Source organism: Oncorhynchus kisutch, linkage group LG4, assembly GCF_002021735.2.
Source record: "Oncorhynchus kisutch isolate 150728-3 linkage group LG4, Okis_V2, whole genome shotgun sequence".
NCBI classification, from domain to species: Eukaryota; Metazoa; Chordata; class Actinopteri; order Salmoniformes; family Salmonidae; genus Oncorhynchus; species Oncorhynchus kisutch.
Window position 1 is genome coordinate 78,421,294 of NC_034177.2, and position 21,287 is coordinate 78,442,580.

The window sequence follows — 21,287 nt, forward strand, 5'->3', positions numbered from 1 at the left end:
ATGTCTCTAGTGTCTGTCTGTATGTCTCTAGTGTCTGTCTGTATGTCGTATGTCTCTAGTGTCTGTCTGTCTGAGTGTCTGTCTGTCTGAGTGTCTGTCTCTAGTGTCTGTCTGTCTGAGTGTCTGTCTGTCTCTAGCGTATGTCTGTCTGTCTCTAGTGTCTGTCTGTCTCTAGTGTCTGTCTGTCTCTAGTGTCTGTCTCTAGTGTCTGTCTGTGTCTAGCGTCTGTCTGTCTGTCTCTAGCGCCTGTCTGTCTGTCTGTCTCTAGCGTCTGTCTGTCTGTCTCTAGTGTCTGTCTGTCTCTAGTGTCTGTCTGTCTCTAGTGTCTGCCTCTAGTGTCTGTCTGTGTCTAGCGTCTGTCTGTCTGTCTCTAGCGCCTGTCTGTCTGTCTGTCTCTAGCGTCTGTCTGTCTGTCTCTAGTGTCTGTCTGTCTGTCTAGTGTCTGTTTGTATGTCTCTAGTGTCTGTCTGTATGTCTCTAGTGTCTGTCTGTATGTCGTATGTCTCTAGTGTCTGTCTGTATGTCTCTAGTGTCTGTCTGTATGTCTCTAGTGTCTGTCTGTGTCTCTAGTGTCTGTGTGTCTAGTGTCTGTGTGTGTGTGTCTCTAGTGTCTGTGTCTCTAGTGTCTGTGTCTCTAGTGTCTGTGTCTCTAGTGTCTGTTTCTCTAGTGTCTGTGTCTCTAGTGTCTGTGTCTCTAGTGTCTGTGTCTCTAGTGTCTGTGTCTCTAGTGTCGGTGTCTTTAGTGTCGGTGTCTCTAGTGTCTGTCTGTCTGTCTCTAGTGCCTGTCTGTCTCTAGTGTCTGTCTGTCTGTCTCTAGTGTCTGTCTGTCTATAGTCCATCTATATTGTGTCTGTCTATGTCTATAGTGTGTCTGTCTGTCTATAGTGTGTATGTGTGTCTGTCTGTCTATAGTATAGTGTGTCTGTCTGTCTATAGTATAGTGTGTCTGTCTGTCTATAGTATAATGTGTCTGTCTGTCTATAGTAGTGTGTGTGTGTCTGTCTATAGTAGTGTGTGTGTGTCTGTCTATAGTAGTGTGTGTGTGTGTCTGTCTATAGTAGTGTGTGTGTGTCTGTCTGTCTATAGTAGTGTGTGTGTATCTGTCTGTCTATAGTAGTGTGTGTGTGTCTGCTGATAGTGGGTGTGTGTGTATGTCTATAGTGGGTGTGTCTGTCTCTAGTGTCTGTCTGTCTGTCTGTCTCTAGCGTCTGTCTGTCTGTATGTCTCTAGCGTCTGTCTGTCTGTCTCTAGTGTCCATCTGTCTGTCTGTCTGTCTGTCTCTAGCGTCTGTCTGTCTGTCTCTAGCGTCTGTCTGTCTGTCTCTAGTGTCTGTCTGTCTGTCTGTCTCTAGCGTCTGTCTGTCTGTCTTTAGCGTCTGTCTGTCTGTCTGTCTCTAGTGTCTGTCTGTCTGTCTCTAGTGTCTGTCTGTCTGAGTGTCTGTCTGTCTGAGTGTCTGTCTCTAGTGTCTGTCTGTCTGAGTGTCTGTCTGTCTCTAGCGTATGTCTGTCTGTCTCTAGTGTCTGTCTGTCTCTAGTGTCTGTCTGTCTCTAGTGTCTGTCTCTAGTGTCTGTCTGTGTCTAGCGTCTGTCTGTCTGTCTCTAGCGCCTGTCTGTCTGTCTGTCTCTAGCGTCTGTCTGTCTGTCTCTAGTGTCTGTCTGTCTGTCTAGTGTCTGTTTGTATGTCTCTAGTGTCTGTCTGTATGTCTCTAGTGTCTGTCTGTATGTCGTATGTCTCTAGTGTCTGTCTGTATGTCTCTAGTGTCTGTCTGTATGTCTCTAGTGTCTGTCTGTGTCTCTAGTGTCTGTGTGTCTAGTGTCTGTGTGTGTGTGTCTCTAGTGTCTGTGTCTCTAGTGTCTGTGTCTCTAGTGTCTGTTTCTCTAGTGTCTGTGTCTCTAGTGTCTGTGTCTCTAGTGTCTGTGTCTCTAGTGTCTGTGTCTCTAGTGTCTGTGTCTCTAGTGTCTGTGTCTCTAGTGTCGGTGTCTTTAGTGTCGGTGTCTCTAGTGTCTGTCTGTCTGTCTCTAGTGCCTGTCTGTCTCTAGTGTCTGTCTGTCTGTCTCTAGTGTCTGTCTGTCTGTCTATAGTCCATCTATATTGTGTCTGTCTATGTCTATAGTGTGTCTGTCTGTCTATAGTGTGTATGTGTGTCTGTCTGTCTATAGTATAGTGTGTCTGTCTGTCTATAGTATAGTGTGTCTGTCTGTCTATAGTATAATGTGTCTGTCTGTCTATAGTAGTGTGTGTGTGTCTGTCTATAGTAGTGTGTGTGTGTCTGTCTATAGTAGTGTGTGTGTGTGTCTGTCTATAGTAGTGTGTGTGTGTCTGTCTGTCTATAGTAGTGTGTGTGTATCTGTCTGTCTATAGTAGTGTGTGTGTGTCTGCTGATAGTGGGTGTGTGTGTATGTCTATAGTGGGTGTGTCTGTCTCTAGTGTCTGTCTGTCTGTCTGTCTCTAGCGTCTGTCTGTCTGTATGTCTCTAGCGTCTGTCTGTCTGTATGTCTCTAGCGTCTGTCTGTCTGTCTCTAGTGTCCATCTGTCTGTCTGTCTGTCTGTCTCTAGCGTCTGTCTGTCTGTCTCTAGCGTCTGTCTGTCTGTCTCTAGTGTCTGTCTGTCTGTCTCTCTCTAGTGTCTGTCTGTCTGTCTGTCTGTCTGTCTGTCTGTCTCTAGTGTCTGTCTGTCTGAGTGTCTGTCTCTAGTGTCTGTCTGTTTCTAGTGTCTGTCTGTCTGAGTGTCTGTCTGTCTGTCGCTCTGTCTGTCTCTAGTGTCTGTCTGCCTCTAGTGTCTGTCTGTCTCTAGCGTCTGTCTGTCTGTCTCTAGCGTCTGTCTGTCTGTCTCTAGCGTCTGTCTGTCTCTAGCGTCTGTCTGTCTCTAGCGTCTGTCTGTCTCTAGTGTCTGTCTGTCTGTCTCTAGTGTCTGTCTGTCTGTCTCTAGTGTCTGTCTGTCTGTCTCTAGTGTCTGTCTGTCTGTCTCTAGCGTCTGTCTGTCTGTCTCTAGTGTCTGTCTGTCTGTCTCTAGTGTCTGTCTGTCTGTCTCTAGTGTCTGTCTGTGTCTCTAGTGTCTGTCTGTGTCTCTAGTGTCTGTCTGTCTGTCTCTAGTGTCTGTCTGTCTGTCTCTAGCGTCTGTCTGTCTCTAGTGTCTGTCTCTAGTGTCTGTCTGTCTGTCTAGTGTCTGTCTGTATGTCTCTAGTGTCTGTCTGTATGTCTCTAGTGTCTGTCTGTATGTCGTATGTCTCTAGTGTCTGTCTGTATGTCTCTAGCGTCTGTCTGTCTGTCTCTAGCGTCTGTCTGTCTGTCTCTAGTGTCTATCTGTCTGTCTCTAGTGTCTGTCAGTCTGTCTCTAGTGTCTGTCTGTATGTCTCTAGTGTCTGTCTGTATGTCTCTAGTGTCTGTCTGTATGTCTCTAGTGTCTGTGTCTCTAGTGTCGGTGTCTCTAGTGTCGGTGTCTCTAGTGTCGGTGTCTCTAGTGTCGGTGTCTCTAGTGTCAGTGTCTCTAGTGTCGGTGTCTCTAGTGTTGGTGTCTCTAGTGTCGGTGTCTCTAGTGTCGGGGTCTCTAGTGTCGGTGTCTCTAGTGTCGGTGTCTCTAGTGTCGGTGTCTCTAGTGTCGGTGTCTCTAGTGTCTGTGTCTCTAGTGTCTGTGTCTCTAGTGTCGGTGTCTCTAGTGTCGGTGTCTCTAGTGTCTGTGTCTCTAGCGTCGGTGTCTCTAGTGTCGGTGTCTCTAGTGTCAGTGTCTCTAGTGTCGGTGTCTCTAGTGTCTGTGTCTGTAGTGTCTGTGTCTCTAGTGTCGGTGTCTCTAGTGTCTGTGTCTGTAGTGTCTGTGTCTCTAGTGTCGGTGTCTCTAGTGTCTGTGTCTGTAGTGTCTGTGTCTGTAGTGACTTGTGTTCCCAGGAGGCTGTGCGGTTTGATCAGTAGCTGTTCTCGTGTCCAGCCAGGATATAGAGGTTGCTCGGTGCTGTGGGGTTGTCTGTCGGCCTGCTTTCCAGCACCACCACTCTGAAACACAGTGGGGGCAAGTTCAGCTCAGACTCACACTGTGGAAGTATATGGTCCTAGAGGGGACCAGGGGGTTAAGGATGTAAGCCTCACACACAGAAAATAAATCTTTCACACCAACAGACCCCACACCCCCCAACACACACCAGATCCTACTTATAGCATACTCAAGCCCCATAGACAAATTCCATCATGTGAATAGGGTCAACGTGCTGTAACAAAGTAGTTACTGACCCAAGAAAACAGAAAACCAACCCACACACTCATACAGGCAGAATGAAAACAAGGGTCCCCACAGGGGACATCCATAGATCAGAGAGTCTGTAGGCTAGACGAGACCTGGTGTGACCCAGTGAGAAGTGAGTATACCTGGGCAGACTGGCGGCTCCCTCCTGCCCTGAACTGTCGTGCTGAGAGTTTCTTCATTCACAAAATCAAACAAGCAATTAAGAGACAAGCAAGCATGCATACAACCAACAACTAACACAACCAACACCAAAGACTTCAGGCGATCAGGGTTCTATACTACTGAAGCAGGTCATTTGAAAACAAACTGGGCATCATGCTGACATCCATGTTAATGTTATCGCCAATGTAAAAGTGAAATATCTAAAAGAGAAACATTTCTAAAAAATATCATTGCGAGTGTAAAAGTGAAAGGGGTCAAAGTATGTAAGTCTGTGTGTGTGTGTGTGTGTCAGGTAAGGTGACCTTGAGCATCTTGGACCTTCTTACAGTACTCACCTGTCAGATCCCAGCAGTCTGAAGATCCGTGTGTTATCAGAGATCTCCTGGGTGATCTGGGGTGCCGAGAGACAAAGTATCATTTAAGATCATATTGAAACACATACAACAGGATCATTGTTGTTATAAACAGGACCGGGACATGACAGAGGAAAGTCACCCTCTAGTGTACACAAACAAACCACTCCTCTCAGACAGCCACCCCACCTACACGTCCTCCACTTACCTCATTGGTCTTGAAACTCCGCCCTTGCATACCATGCCTCCAAAACGCCAGAACGCTATCTTGGAGACACACTGCAAAGACGCGTGGATGTTACACTGACCACAAAAAGCACAGATACGAGCTGAGAAATGCTTCACATAAAAAACATTCTTAGGACATCGAATTATCTTTCTGCGTAGAGACGTACACATAGATGGGAAATATGTCTTCAGCACCACAGGACCCAGCCTTTGGTGTCTTTGGGTATAGTGCAATCTATAGTACAGTGTGTGTCTGTCGTATAGTGTGTCTGCCTGTGTCTATAGTGTGTCTGCCTGTGTCTATAGTGTGTCTGCCTGTGTCTATAGTGTGTCTGCCTGTGTCCGTCTCTAGTTCCTGTCTGTCTGTCTGTCTGTCTCTAGCGCCTAGAGAAGTGTGAATGCCGTGGTTATGGAAACGTACCTATCGCCTCGATCTGGAAGTTAAACGTCAGCTCAGCAGATAACTTCCTGCTTGACTTCAACCGTCCCTGTAGGTTCACGATCTTTATACACCCTGAGCAGAGAAAGTAGTTAATGCTTTCATTTACTTATGCAGAAGCTGGAATTTCTCATTTGAGAATAAAATGATTATTTGAGTTAGTCAAGTTGTTGCCGGGAGGTAAAACTTACTGTCGAGACAAACTAATATGGTGTCCCTCTCCAACTGGGTGACGTGGATGACACACGTCTGGGGCGTATCTGAGGGGACAGAAAAACAACTCATTCATCGCTCTAATGAAGACCATCATCATCATTGCTGCGACGACCACCTTCCACTGACCAGCCTCTGTGAACCAGGAGGATGTTGAGTTGGGGTTGACCGTCCCGAAGCGGACCACTTGGCTGAGCTCGGTGCCCTTGCTGACGGCCACACAGATGAGCGGGTACTGCTGCTCTGGTACCACCAGCATCTCAAACACCTCTAGAGGACAGGGCAGGGGAAAGTCGATGTTCTACAGGAGAGACCAAAGGAGATAGATTTAGCATGCCGTTACACACCAGAAAGACAAGCAACGTTGGCACGCTACTTTAGCCAATCTAATAAGCTGCCTGAACAGGACTGCATTTGGTTATCCAAGCCAGATAGGGTCCATTATATCCCATTAGTCATCCTTAGTCAATCTGCCCCAGAATGACCTGAACTGACCCAAACACTGACTGACCTTGATGAGCATGAACTTCTGCATGGGCTCCACCCACTCCAGCAGAACCACACTGGACTGGAACGCTCCACACAGGTACTTGTGACCGCTGTATGGGTTCCTCACTGCACACAAACAAACACATTCAAGATCTCTCACAATCGGTCTTTGAACTCTGAGCTATACTCTATCAATATATCCTGTCCATTATTCTGAACTATCCTCAACTTCTCTTATTTAATTGTACCTGCAAGTCAAGAATGTTGATAAAATATGCCATTTAGCAGACGCGTTTATCCAAAGCGACTTCTGGTAGTGTGTGCACAGATTCGTAAGTGTGATCCACCTTCCTGAGCACTCACCTACACAGCACTTTTGGCAACCTTTTGTGTCTGGAATCTTATTAGATACGGCAAACTTCCTACAAGGATCATAAGGGACAGAGCTCAGTTTTATATGTATCCCGATAAACACCCCAAGTTCAAACCCAAATGAATGAAAATACTTCACATATCCTACCGTGGAATCATCTTGTCCGGGAGTTTGTGTGTAGGAATGGCCATGGGTAACTTCTGCATTTGCCGGGCATGCTCGAACAGACCAGCTACGTTATGAGAGTAGAGCTGGGAGGCTTTTCCTGAAGCAATAACAAAAAATGATTTTCAACTGGAGTTCTAAACCTTTAAAAAGGCCATTTATGACCCCAAAAATAAAATAAAAGGTCTGCTTCCAAAACACATCTTACAGGGCAAGATTATATTTTGGGGGAAAGGGCAGACACAATTTAAACAGAGAAATCCCTGCCTCAATATTCCAGAGTAAAAGTTTTGAAGTGCCTCTTAAATGTGTACCTTTATGGCAGAGAAATGTCCAAATGTCAGAGCAGCACATTACCCCTACTACTGCAAAACCATTCATAAATACAGAACAAACATCAAAGTAAGACACTATAGGTCCAAGATAGTCTTACCAGATATAGAGAGCAAGCAGTTGTTCATAACATAAAGCCAAGTGCAACGCCGGGGAAAGAGCTGGGGACAGGAGGAGATTGAGAGAGCCAATGAAGATTTGAATACAACATTCAGAATCCTCCATTGAGGAAAAAAAGCATTGTGAGCAAGATGTTTCTTCAACCAGAAGAGAAAAGAACAAACCTGCTCCATTGACGTCTCATGCAGTTCATTCAAGTTCAAAGTGTAGATCCCCTCCTCAGCACCAAATATCAAATATTGGTCTGAAACAAAAGAGCCAATTAGTCGTGTTAACGGGATACTTCAGGATTTTGACAATGAAGCCCTTTATCTACTTTCCCAGACATAGATGAACTTGTGGATAAAAACATGTCTCTGCGTGCAGCTTAAAGGAAGTTTATGACGAGCATCAGCACAATTGCTAACTAGCGTTAGCGCAATGACTGGAAGCCCACGGTAACTGCTAGCATGCTAGTAGATACTATAGACTTCCAGTCATTGTGCTAATGTTACTTAGCATTGACTCGCAAAAGTACCTCTAACTTCCTTCATACTGGATGCAGAAATAAAAACAGTATCCATGAGTTGGTACCCATCTGACTCTGGGGAAGTAGATAAAGTACTTCATTGCCAAAATCCTGAAGTATCCCTTTAATCAAAATCATCATCATGGCAATGATTCATCCAATAAGTCATAACAATAAAGCTGTAAAAAGTGACACCCAAGTCACTGATAGGCTACGTTGTTTTCCCAGTGTCCTACCTCTGGTGTCTGGGTTGATCCAGGATGTGGCACAGTGGATTTTCAACGGGCAGCCGTTGAACACCTTGGAGAAACAGGCCCCCATCTGAGGAACAAGAACGATGGCGGTTGGACAGTTAGAGGGAAGCCAAACACATTAGTAATCTTTTCTTGAAATGTCTTGTTTTGAAATCTCCATTTTAGAGGTCAACACCATAGTTGACTTGGATTCATAATGTTTCAGTAAGTAGGCGTGTCTGTAAAGGCGGCATCATACTCACATGGACCTTGGGTGTGGGTGGGAGACCATTACTGATTGGCTTCTGAAAAGAGGGGGAGGAGATGCACACAGAGAGACACAGATAAGGTCAATGATCACTGGTCCACATTCGATTTAGATAAATGGTTTACTGGCTTTAATAATAATCAGTATGGTGATGCCCGAGTGTGAAAGGAATGTATTGAAATGTCAGTGTTAATAAGGAGAGTGTGCGGGATCTGGTGGCATTACGGGAATGTCCTTCTTGTCTTTCCGTATGGGGACACTAGGGGGCATGGTGGACTGCCTCTCTGCAGCACTGTCCTTCTCTCCATTCTGGTGAGAGCTCAATCCATTACCTGCAGCAGGAGACATGTTTATTACACTTACCTCGGTGAGTATGTGCATGCCTCTGTGTGTGTGTGTGTGTGTGTGTGTGTGTGTGTGTGTGTGTGTGTGTGTGTGTGTGTGTGTGTGTGTGTGTGTGTGTGTGTGTGTGTGTGTGTGTGTGTGTGTGTGTGTGTGTGTGTGTGTGTGTGTGTGGTATTTCACACGCATGAGATTAAAGCGGCATTTACACAGGCAGTCTAATTCGGATCTTTAGCCCAATTATAAGCAAAAGAGCAGTCTGAGGTCAAAAGACAAATGAGTGGAAAAAGCTCAGAATTGGGCTGCCTGAAGACAGTATACTGCTCAATGGTGTGAGTGTTCTACTGAGACGTACACACATATGCTAAAATCGAATTACTACTAGTCAGTATTAATGGAATATATTTGGTTAGGATTACAAGAGTAGGACATCTCTCAAACTAAATGATTTGATCATGCTAACACACTGAGCTGAGAGTTCCATTACATTTGGATTGATCATGGACAACATGTGATATCAACAATGGGAGAGAGGAGGCAGGAGATTGGTTACAGACAAAGTCACATGACTGCAGCAACACAACACTGCACTCAGAAAGTATTCAGAGCTCTTGACTTTTTCCACATTTTGTTACGTTACAGCCATATTCTAAAATGTATATATATTTTTTTTAATCCCCCTCATCAATCTACACAGAATACCCTATAATGACAAAGCAAAAACTCTATTTATGTATTTTTTTTGTGTGCAAATTTGTAAAAATAAACTGAAAAATCACATTTACATAAGTATTCAGACCCTTACTCAGTACTTTGTTGAAGCACGTTTGGCAGCGATTACAGCCTCGAGTCTTCTTGGGTATGACGCTACAAACTTGGCACACCTATATTTGGGGAGGTCTGTCAGGTTGGATGCAGAGATGTTCGATCGGGTTCAAGTCTGGGCTCTGGCTGGGCCACTCAAGGACATTCAGAGACTTGTTCCGAAGCCACTCCTGTGTTGTCTTGGCTGTGTGCTTTGGGTCGTTGTCCTGTTGGAAGGTGAATCTTCACCCCAGTCTGATGTCCTGAGCTCTCTGGAGCAGGTTTTCTTCAAGGATCTCTCTGTACTTTGCTCCGTTCATCTTTGCCTCGATCGTTATTAGTTTCCCAGTCTCTGCCACTGAAAAACATCCCCACAGCATGATGCTGCCACCACCATACTTCACCGTAGGGATGGTGCCTGGTTACCTCCAGACGTGACACTTGGCATTCAGGCTAAAGAGTTCAATCTTGCTTTCATGAGACCAGAGAATCTTGTTTCTCGTGGTCTGAGGCCTTTAGGTGCTTTTAGGCAAACTCGAAGCGGGCTATCGTGTGCCTTTTACTGAGGAGTGGCTTCCGTCTGGCCACTCTGCCACAAAGGCATGATTGGTGAACTGCTGCAGAAATAGAAGAACCTTCCAGAAGGACAACCATCTCTACAGAGAAACTCTGGAGCTCTGTCAGAGTGTCCAACGGGTTCTTGGTCACCTCCTGACCAAGGCCCTTCTCCCTTGATTGCTCAGTTTGACCGGTGGCCAGCTCTAGGAATAGTCTTGGTGGTTCCAAACTTCTTCCATTTAAGAATGATGGAGGCCACTGTGTCCTTGGGGTCCTTCAATGGGGCAGACATTTTTTGGTACCCTTCCCCAGATATGTGCCTCGGCACAATCCTGTCTAGGAGCTCTATGGACATGGCTTGGTTTCTGCTCTGACATGCACTGTCAACTATGGGGCCTTTATATAGACAGGTGTGTGCCATTACAAATCATGTCTAATCAATTGAATTTACCACAGGTGGACTCCAATCAAGTCGTAGAAACATCAAGGATGATCAATGTAAACAGGATGCAGCTGAGCTAAATTTCGAGTCTCATAGCAAAGGGTCTGAATACTTAAATAAGGTATATTTTTAACAAATTTGCAAACATTTCTAAAAACCTGTTTTCGCTTTGTCATTATGGGGTATTGTGTGTAGCCTGCTGAGGATTTGTATTTCATTTAATACATTTAATACAGTCTGTAACGTAACAAAATGTGGAAAAGGACAAGGGGTCTGAATACTTTCCGGAGGAACTGTATACATCCACAGACAGAGAGACAGACAGACAGAGGAAAGGGGGAGGGAGAGAGAGCTGGTGCGAGACACTACAGACGCTGATTGATGGGACTAACAACCAATCAGGGAGGAGTGACGTCTACGGGGCTACCAATCGGCCGGCCTTACTCTCTTCTTCCTCCTCCTCCTCCTCCAACACATCTTCCAACTCCTCTTCCGTGTGTGGGGCATGAAGCCACTCCCAGAAATGCCTAAAGCTCCCAGCATCATTCCCCTCGGGCTCTGAGCCAGCCTGGCTCTGTGTACTCTCGTTACCTAGGCTACTGCGTCTGTGGGGGGGCAGGCGTGGGGGTGGAGGGCGGGGGGGTACATTTGAGGCGGGTCGGGCGGGGCTCTCGGGTACAGGGCAGCGCTTGATGGTCCCCCCTCCGCCTACATCATCCTCTCCCTGGGACAGGCTCTCCTGGGGCGGACAGATAGATTTGGGCTGGAGGGAGAGTGGGAGAAAATGGAGAGAGGAGACACAGAGACAGAGTAAGAGAGACAAAGACAGCAGAAAGGTAGACAATCTCTAGAGGTTGATTAATGCTTGCCCTTTTATTCCTAATTTGTCAAGCTCTGCTGCCCATCTTACAAATGTAATGTCAATAGTTTGAATTAGCTTTGAGAGAAAATATTGATGTATGCAACACTGATTTTTGCTCGAGGGTCCTTTCCACTAAATAGTAGTCTTGGTTGTTTGATCGTGCTCCAAAATGCTGCATGCTGTATGATATATGCTGGTGGTCCTACCTTGGGGGGAAGTGGAGGTGGGACTTTCGGCCTCATGATGGTACTGTGTTTGCTAGAGGGAAAGAGATTGAGGTAGGGTTAGTTTTGTAAGACAGTGACAAAATTCAGAAGGTTATTATATTGACAGTTATAAAACAATGTTGTCACAATAAGTGTTAACACAGAATGACAGACACAGTGACAGACTATCACTAACAACATGGTCTCCTATCACAACACAGTGTTAGACAACTAAGTAACACAACGTAGTTTTAGACAACAGGGCAGTTGTGGGTAAAGACAACAAAGGTCTTCAACCCCCGAAAACACCATAAGACAACTGACACACAAGATGTTAGCATTCCCTTGAACAGCAGATCCCAAAAGCCCAGTCAATATAATGTGTATGTACAGTATGATCCAATCAGATACCACTCAATCATGACAGACATAGACATGGCATCAATCAGAGAACACTATCAACCCCTCAATCACGACAGACACAGACAGGGCACCAATCAAAATGAGTCACAAGATCAACGTCACCACGAGAGAACACAAACCAAGTAGCACTGGGTTAAACCAGAGGGTTGGGGATTGGATGGACCCCAAGACAACCATGTCAACAGTAAGGATACAAGCAGCGAGAACCCACATTGGAAAAAGACGGCAAACAGGCGGTATGAACACACACTGAGATCAGCAAGCATGGAAGCAGGTGTCACAGAATGATGAACACACACAAAGAAACAGATAAGGAACGGCAGGGGTCAGGGGTTACGGCAAAGCACAGTCTGACCATAGAACCCAAACATGACAACAATCACATTCATTATCTCACAGATGGAAGACGATGCACAGTCAGCTAGACTGCTTAGAGGAAACAACATGAAACGTGTCAGAAACGTTTAGATAGTTCTGCTCTACTGCGTTAATGAACAAGACCCAAGTCTGAGTCCGAAGATCAAACTCCACTGTGGGAGGAAACAGGGATACTGGAGGCGCAGAGATGGACGGAGAGGTGTTTTTGGCCAGGCAGGGAGCACAGGAGGGCACTAAAGGCACAGCACGGGCGTGTAGTGGAATGCGGCATGAAGATGTGTGAATGAAACTGGAAGAGGTAGCCTCCTTCCTCCTCAGAGAGGGCGGATGGACTAAAACACCAGAAGGACTTACAGTTGAGTTTCATCATAATCAGTCTCTAAATGTGACCTGAGGAGATTGGGGGGGGGGGGACTCGCAGCAAGGCAAAGAGTCCATATGACCCCTGAGGAGATGTAGATAGATTGGGGGGGGGGGGGGGGGACTCACAGCAAGGCAAAGAGGCCAAGAGGCAAAATAAAGCTGCTCTCCTCGTTCACCCACTGGGAGGAGACACTGAGACAAGGGGAAATGAACTCAACTACACGACTAGGGTAACATAATGACACTTAAACTACATAAAAGGTACAGCATAACTAAAGAACTACATTGCTATATAATTAAACCAAATAGGAATATATGTCTTACTAAACCTTAATACTATATTTTGCTAATTTTACATGTAGGGCTGGGGGATTTCAATATAGACTATGTAACTAGATAAGGCTTATACTAAGTAATTAAGTCAGTGTATAAGTCATGCTTTGTTGAAGCTCACGGTGTCAGGTGATCTCACAGGGCAGCCTGCACTGACTAAGCATTGAACAACAATGGACACAACATAATCAAGCCATAACGCAGCAGTCAGAGAGCAGATACATTTAGCTTGACACTGATTGGCTGGATTAGTCCTGCGTTAACACTGATTGGCTGCTGGGGTGGGCACTGTTAGGGTGCGTCAGCAAATCAAAAACCAGAGCAGTTGCAGGTGGAGTCCTGTGGGGCGTGGCCTAACTCACCTCTGCTTAAGCTCCTCCTCCACTGATTTGAGAAGACTCCTGTCAAGTAACGAGTGAAACGAACGAAGGAGAAGTTAAAAATGGAGGACAAAAAGTTTCAACTCAGTGACAGAATCGCACATGACATGAGTAAAGGTGTTATTTCTCAGAGGGGGGTTCTGACCTAATTTAACACAACATTTTTTTATGCTACAGGGCAAAAACCCATGGAAACCGCAGAGAAGATTAATTCAGCGTACTTGAGTGTGATAGTGTGTGAGTTTCATCCCAGCTGAGATGACGTCATAACCCATTGAATATTTACCTTAGCCACTCAAAGTTGTACACTCACCTTGGATGTGTGAAGCTGCCAGGTCAGCTATGTGTAAGCAACAGTGTGTTTGTGTATGCACGTGGGTGTGCATGAGAGAACATTTGAATATGAATCCTATGAGGCTGTCCAGTGGGAGAAGGAATGTGGACATCAATTGTTCAGTAATCAGATAACAGAATAAGATTCAGAGTGCCTCAGATCTGGAAGGAGTGGCTTTTTCAATAATCCTTGTCTGATTTATCCTATACACTGAAAACACACCATCTATCAATCCATCCCATCCTGCTATGGAGCAGATCATTCTAGGTTTAAGCAGCAGCGAGTCTGTCTATGTTATTACACCCCCCCCCCTTACAGGGCACTTCTTCTGAGCTGAGTTCCAGGAAAGGTGTCATGAATAAATGATCAGACGCATCAGATGCCTTCCTCTCTACAGGAAGTCACCTCTCAGTACCACACCACCATCTGCTCGTGCTAATCTCTACACAGATAAAACAGGAGGACAGGAGCGGGGGAGGAAGGGAGAGCGGGGGAGGTGAGGACAAGAGAAGGTGAAGAAGAGAGGAGAGCTGGAGAGGCAAGGAGAAGAGATAAAGGAGAGATAGGGAGGAAAGACGATCAAGCTTAGGGAAGGGACAGGAAGAACAGAGGATGAAAGGTGGAGGAAGAGGAGTAGAAACCCAGAAAGAGTGACTTACTTGTTCCCTCCCACCAGGCTTGGAGATTCCTGTCCATAGTCCCGTTGAAGATCCTAGAAGGAGGCATATCACAATTACAGGACTGTTTCTGAAACACGACGACACACAGTCAATGTGGAAAGGCACCATGGCTGAGGTTACCTACTTTACAGCATCAACTATATTAAGAGCTGAGACACATGCATACACACAACACCTACAACCACTTAGAGATCGTGTGGAGAGAGACGAGGCTGAGTGTGGTGTAACCTCAATGACTCCCTGGTCACACTGGTGACACTAATGAACAGGCCATCCAGGACGTTACAGGACCTTGACTCCGTGAGAATAACCTCAGGGGCTGGCAAGGCTGATGACACTATAGGTCAGAGGTCACCACTGCAGTGGTGCTTAGAGAAAAAAACACTGAAATATGATAGTTTCTAATTATGAAAGATGTTTCTAATGTGCATGTGCGATATAAGTAAAGGGATATGACAGCATTTTGCACTATGGAACACACACACACAGATGAGTATGTTATGTGAGTGATATGAATGGAAAATATACTGTATAGAGGTATCTCAGCAGAATTAGCTGCAACAGTATGGGCGAAGGGTGACGTGTGTGTGTGTGTGTTGCATCAATGTGATTGACTTTACTGAACAGTATAATTACGGGTAGGGTTGCACATTTTGGGACATATTCAGAGGTGGAAACTTTCCATGGGAATTAATGGGAATATATGGGAATTAACGCAAATGAATATTAATATTATTTAAATGTAGATGTTTTTTGCATTGGATATATTTACCATATCATATGGAGACAGAAACATACATCTTTTACCTTATAATAAGTAGACATAATTGCAAATGATTAAATCCTTCCAATAGACATTTTAAAAACGAATTGACCATTAAATGAGTTGACTCTTCACATGGGATGATTTCACTGAACGACAAAAGAAAGGGAATATTGAATGATCCCCAATGATCCATCGCATCTCCTAAAAACGTTTTCGACATACATCTGTAAAATGATAGTATAGAAACTAAAGCTTTGGTTGTCTTCCTCTCAGACTTCCATGTCTTCTCCCTGGACCTCCTCAATGTCCACCTCTTGAACATCAGACTCTGAGGCCTCATCTTCACGGTCACTTTCCAACCTTGTTGAGGATGGCTTGTTGTCAGGCTCAAAAAGTCTCAAATTTGCCCGGATGGCCACCAATATTTCAACCCTTGTATTGGTCAGCCTGTTGTGTGCTTCGGTGTGTGTGTGTTTCCAAACAAGGACCAGAGGTGGCTGATGTTGGTGGGATTTGGAGGATGATGGAGGCAATAGGGGAAAGAGCCTCAGATCCACAAAGTCCCTCCCACCAGGTGGCTGATGAGATATGTTGGCACGACTGCCATATTGCATCTCCATCCCAAAGCCCTTGCTTGGAAGTGTACGGTGCCAGACTGCCAAGAACCTTGCCCTCATCCAGGCCAAGGTGGCGAGACATGGTAGTGATGACACCATATGCCTTGTTGATCTCTGCACCAGACAGGATGCTCTTGCCAGCATACTTGGGGCCCAACATGTACACTGCGGTGTGTGTGGGCTTCAGGCAGAAGTCTTCACGCTTTTTGATGTATTTCAGAACTGCAGTTTCCTCTGCTTGGAGCAACAGTGAGGTGGGCAGGGCAGTACGGATTTCTTCTCTTACATCTGCAAGCAGAGTCTGAACATCAGACAGGATGGCATTGTCTCCCTCAATCCGTGTAATGGCTACTGCTATAGGTTTCAGGAGTTTTAGGCTTACCACTCTCTCCCAAAATACATCATCCAGGAGGATCCTCTTGATGAGGCTGTCCATATAGGCAGACTGTGATATGGCCATTGCTTGGAGAGACACCTTCCCCTCCAGGAGACTGTCAAAAATGATGATGACACCACCCCAACGGGTATTGCTGGGTAGCTTCAATGTGGTGCTCTTATTCTTCTCACTTTGCTTGGTGAGGTAGATTGCTGCTATAACTTCATGACCCTTCACATACATAACCATTTCCTTGGCTCTCTTGTAGAGTGTATCTATTGTTTTCAGTGCCATAATGTCCTTGATGAGCAGATTCAATGCATGAGCAGCACAGCCAATGGGTGTGATGTAAAGGTAGGACTCCTCCACAGACCAAGCAACCTTTATGTTCGCAGCATTGTCTGTCACCAGTGCAAATACCTCCTGTGGTCCAAGGTCATTGGTGACATCCTTCAGCTCATCTGCAATGCAGAGACCGGTGTGTCTGTTGTCCCTTGTATCTGTGCTCTTGTAGAATACTAGTTGAGATGTAGTTAATTATTCCTTGCCCACGAATATTCGACCATCCATCAGAGATGATTGCAATACAGTCTTCTTTCTTTATGATTTGCTTGACCTTCACTTGAACTCTGTTGAACTCTGCATCCAGCAAATGAGTAGATAAAGCATGTCTGGTTGGAGGGGTGTATGCTGGGCAAAGAACATTCAGAAATCTCTTCCAATACACATTGCCTGTGAGCATCAGAGGTGAACCAGTTGCATAAACAGCTCAAGCAAGACATTCATCAGCATTTCTCTGACTACGTTCCTCCATTGAGTCAAAAAAACATCTGACTCCAGGAGGACCATGAGCTGTTGCTATCGATAAGGTGTCGGATTCATTATTTTCACCTCGAATAGAAGTAGAGGGACTTTTGTCAGAGATTGCTTGTTGTGAGCGCTGAGGGAACTTTATGAACTTGGCCAGATGATTCTGCATCTTTGTTGCATTTTTCACATATGATTTGGCACAATATTTGCAAACGTACACAGCTTTTCCTTCTACATTAGCTGCAGTGAAATGTCTCCACACATCCGATAGTGCCCGTGGCATTTTCCTGTAAAGATTATTTTAAAAATGAGTAAATAAAAACCAAAGACAATTCCATGTACAGATAAATAGTTAAGCAGTTAGATTAAACAACTCCTTTGTAAGATAAAAAAAATGATGTAATTAAACATATATGGAAACAGGTGAATTAACACTCCTCAGTTAGCAGGCTCAAGCAAGCTAAAATTCCACATGGTAGCAAAAACTAACTAGCAAAAATTGTTAATAAGTTAGAAATGATTTAAAACACACTTTGCTGTAGGCTACTATTTACTAGTTAACAAAAAATAATGTAATATATGTAATATAAAATATTTTCACCCCACCCAGTATTGTAATCAAAATTTACCAGAAAGCATGTAGTCATTGGCTCAGACAGTGTAGTAGTGGGCTCAATAGCATCTCATTAGTGTGCAAGATCTTGAGAATCAGATGTACATGTGATGGAAGAGTGCACTGCTCGTGTGATGGAAGAATGCACTGTTCATGCAGAGGGTTACAATTCTATTGAATTGGGGATAGTTTAACCAAAATATGCCACAAGACCTAGAATTGCCTTATGTGATTCCCACAAAAAGGTTCACTGTTATAACATAACGTTTTTGATGAATTTAAGCAAAATTCCCCAAATTCCAGGGCTCAACTTCCCATGGAAAATGTCCGGAAGAAATCTGGAAGTTTACCAGAAAGTTTCCGACCCTTTGCAACCCTAAATGCGGGTCCCTCAGATCAGAGGACATATCGATGTTGCCGGTATTCCCCCTTTCACAGCTAAGTGACAGACTGTGACTCCTACGGACCAACACACCGCAAACTGACAGCCATACTACATTAAGCCAAAGAGAGCTCAGCTAACATATTCTTACTGATGCTAACAAACTGACAGCCATACTACATTAAGCCAAAGAGAGCTCAGCTAACATATTCTTACTGATGCTAACAAACTGACAGCCATACTACATTAAGCCAAAGAGAGCTCAGCTAACATATTCTTACTGATGCTAACAAACTGACAGCCATACTACATTAAGCCAAAGAGAGCTCAGCTAACATATTCTTACTGATGCTAACAAACTGACAGCCATACTACATTAAGCCAAAGAGAGCTCAGCTAACATATTCTTACTGATGCTAACAAACTGACAGCCATACTACATTAAGCCAAAGAGAGCTCAGCTAACATATTCTTACTGATGCTAACAAACTGACAGCCATACTACATTAGGCCAAAGAGAGCTCAGCTAACATATTCTTACTGATGCTAACAAACTGACAGCCATACTACATTAGGCCAAAGAGAGCTCAGCTAACATATTCTTACTGATGCTAACAAACTGACAGCCATACTACATTAGGCCAAAGAGAGCTCAGCTAACATATTCTTACTGATGCTAACAAACTGACAGCCATACTACATTAAGCCAAAGAGAGCTCAGCTAACATATTCTTACTGATGCTAACAAACTGACAGCCATACTACATTAAGCCAAAGAGAGCTCAGCTAACATATTCTTACTGATGCTAACAAACGGACAGCCATACTACATTAAGCCAAAGAGAGCTCAGCTAACATATTCTTACTGATGCTAACAAACTGACAGCCATACTACATTAGGCCAAAGAGAGCTCAGCTAACATATTCTTACTTATGCTAACAAACTGCCATTTCCTGCTGCCTCAGTCACATCAACAAATCCCCCGGTATTCATATGAGGGAAAGAAATTAGGTCTAACGAGTTAAACTGTGACTGTGGAGTCCGTGGTCTGAGTCAGCAGTAATATTTGGCAGAAGGAGACAGGGGGGACTGGTAATGGAAACGTAGGGCTTGATCTGTTCCCGCTCTAATAGGCCATGGCCTCAGGGGTCCAAGTCAGTCACACAGGTTTTCCCTATGAGGAGGTTCATCCATCTCTCTACTGTACAGAGACATCCCTCTCCCTACAGTACATTCGTGGCCAAAAGTTGAGAATGACACAAATATTAATTTCCACAACGTTTGCTGCTTCAGTGTCTTTAGATATTTTGTCAGATGTTACTATGGAACACTGAGGTATAATAACAAGCATTTCATAAGTGTCAAAGGCTTTTATTGACAATTACATGAAGTTGATACAAAGAGTCAATATTTGCAGTGTTGACCCTTCTTTTTCAAGACCTCTGCAATCTGCCCTGGCATGCTGTCAGTTAACTTCTGGGCCACATCCTGACTGATGGCAGCCCATTCTTGCATAATTATTGCTTGGAGTTTGTGGGTTTTTGTTTGTCCACCCGCCTCTTGAGGATTGACCACAAATTCTCAATGGGATTAAGGTCTGGGGAGTTTCCTGGTCAGGGACCAAAATATCAATGTTTTCTTCCCCGAGCCACTTAGTTATCACTTTTGCCTTATGGCAAGGTGCTCCATCATGCTGGAAAAAGCATTGTTCGTCACCAAACTGTTCCTGGATGGTTGGGAGAAGTTGCTCTCGGAGGATGTGTTGGTACCATTCTTTATTCATGGCTGTGTTCTTTGGCAAAATTGTGAGTGAGCCCTCTCCCTTGGCTGAGAAGCAACCCCACACATGAATGGTCTCAGGATACTTTACTGTTGGCATGGCACAGGACTGATGGTAGCGCTCACCTTGTCTTCTCCAGACAAGCTATTTTCCGGATGCCCCAAACAATCGGAAAGGAGATTCATCAGAGAAAAAGACTTTACCCCAGTTCTCAGCAGTCTAATCCCTGTACCTTTTGCAGAATATCAGTCTGTCCCTGATGTTTTTCGTGGAGAGAAGTGGCTTCTTTGCTGCCCTTCTTGACACCAGACCATCCTCCAAAAGTCTTCACCTCACTGTGAGTGCAGATGCACTCACACCTGCCTGCTGCCATTCCTGAGCATGCTCTGTACTGGTGTTGCCCCGATCCCGCAGCTGAATCAACTGTAAGTAACAGTCCAGCAAGCACCAGCACCATCTTGGGCGCCCTGAAGCCTTCATCACAACAATTGAACCGCTCTCCTTGAAGTTCTTGATGATCCAATAAATGGTTGATTTAGGTGCAATATCTGGCAGCAATATCCTTGCCTGTGAAGCCCTTTTTGTGCAAAGCAATGATGACGGCACGTGTTTCCTTGCAGGTAACCATGGATGACAGAGGAAGAACAATGATCCTTCTCCCTCTATACAGTTTTTCCTCCATCCGACTCCCTCCATACAGTTTTCCCCCATCCCTCCATTCCTCTCTCTAAACAGTTTTTCCTCCATCCGACTCCCTCCATACAGTTTTCCCCCATCCCTCCATTCCTCTCCCTCTATACAGTTTTTCCCCCATCCCTCTATACAGTTTACCCCCATCCTTCCATTCCTCTCCCTCTATACAGTTTTTCCCCATCCCTCCATCCCTCCCTCATTAGTTTTTCCCCCATTCCTCTCCCTCTATACAGTTTCTCCCCATCCCTCCATCCCTCCCTCATTAGTTTTTCCCCCATTCCTCTCCCTCTATACAGTTTCCCCCATCCCTCTCCCTCTATACAGTTTACCCCCATCCTTCCATTCCTCTCCCTCTATACAGTTTTTCCCCATCCCTCCATCCCTCCCTCATTAGTTTTTCCCCCATTCCTCTCCCTCTATACAGTTTTCCCCCATCCCTCTATACAGTTTTCCCCCATCACTCCATTCCTCTCCCTCTATACAGTTTTTCCCCCATCCCTCTCCCTCTATACAGTTTTCCCCCATCCCTCCATCCCTCTCCCTCTATACAGTTTTTCCCCGATCCCTCCATTCCTCCCTCATTAACAGTTTTTCCCCCATCCCTCCATCCCTCTATACCGTTTTTCCCCCATCCCTCCATACAGTTTTTCCCCCATCCCTCCATTCCTCCCTCATTAGTTTTTCCCCCATCCCTCCATTCCTCTCCCTCATTACAGTTTTTCCCCATCCCTCTATACAGTTTTTCCCCCATCCCTCCATTCCTCTCCCTCTATACAGTTTTTCCCCCATCCCTCCATTCCTCCCTCATTACAGTTTTTCCCCCAACCCTCCATTCCTCTCCCTCTATACAGTTTTTCCCCGATCCTTCCATTCCTCCCTCATTACAGTTTTTCCCCCAACCCTCCATTCCTCTCCCTCTATACAGTTGTTCCCCGATCCCTCCATACATTTTTTCCCCATCCCTCCATTCCTCCCTCATTACAGTTTTTCCCTCATCCCCCATTCCTCTCCCTCTATACAGTTTTTC

At 45.0% G+C, this 21,287-nt stretch overlaps 1 protein-coding gene across 6 annotated transcripts in view; it reads right to left on the minus strand.

The window, feature by feature from the left end:
• Window positions 1-3,772: 3,772 nt before the first annotated feature.
• The window catches only part of LOC109890041 (mitogen-activated protein kinase kinase kinase kinase 3-like), an 81,805-nt gene continuing 64,290 nt past the window's right edge, over window positions 3,773-21,287 (minus strand). Inside the window, exons 15-33 of one of the 6 annotated variants that reach the window (XM_031823720.1) lie at window positions 14,202-14,254; window positions 13,191-13,229; window positions 11,332-11,383; window positions 10,708-11,026; window positions 8,343-8,449; window positions 8,113-8,154; window positions 7,853-7,937; window positions 7,273-7,352; window positions 7,089-7,149; window positions 6,638-6,755; window positions 6,481-6,539; window positions 6,140-6,243; window positions 5,758-5,929; window positions 5,607-5,675; window positions 5,398-5,490; window positions 4,957-5,027; window positions 4,731-4,786; window positions 4,356-4,406; window positions 3,773-3,986 (exon numbers count right to left, since the gene is read on the minus strand). In XM_031823720.1, coding sequence (XP_031679580.1) covers window positions 3,899-3,986; window positions 4,356-4,406; window positions 4,731-4,786; window positions 4,957-5,027; window positions 5,398-5,490; window positions 5,607-5,675; window positions 5,758-5,929; window positions 6,140-6,243; window positions 6,481-6,539; window positions 6,638-6,755; window positions 7,089-7,149; window positions 7,273-7,352; window positions 7,853-7,937; window positions 8,113-8,154; window positions 8,343-8,449; window positions 10,708-11,026; window positions 11,332-11,383; window positions 13,191-13,229; window positions 14,202-14,254 — 1,719 coding nt within the window. In that variant the 3' untranslated portion in view covers window positions 3,773-3,898. Of the gene's footprint in view, window positions 4,407-4,730; window positions 4,787-4,956; window positions 5,028-5,397; window positions 5,491-5,606; window positions 5,676-5,757; window positions 5,930-6,139; window positions 6,244-6,480; window positions 6,540-6,637; window positions 6,756-7,088; window positions 7,150-7,272; window positions 7,353-7,852; window positions 7,938-8,112; window positions 8,155-8,342; window positions 8,450-10,707; window positions 11,027-11,331; window positions 11,384-13,190; window positions 13,230-14,201; window positions 14,255-21,287 lie in introns of all 6 variants that reach the window. The other 5 variants (XM_031823725.1, XM_031823722.1, XM_031823723.1 and 2 more) reach the window with 5 other exon arrangements.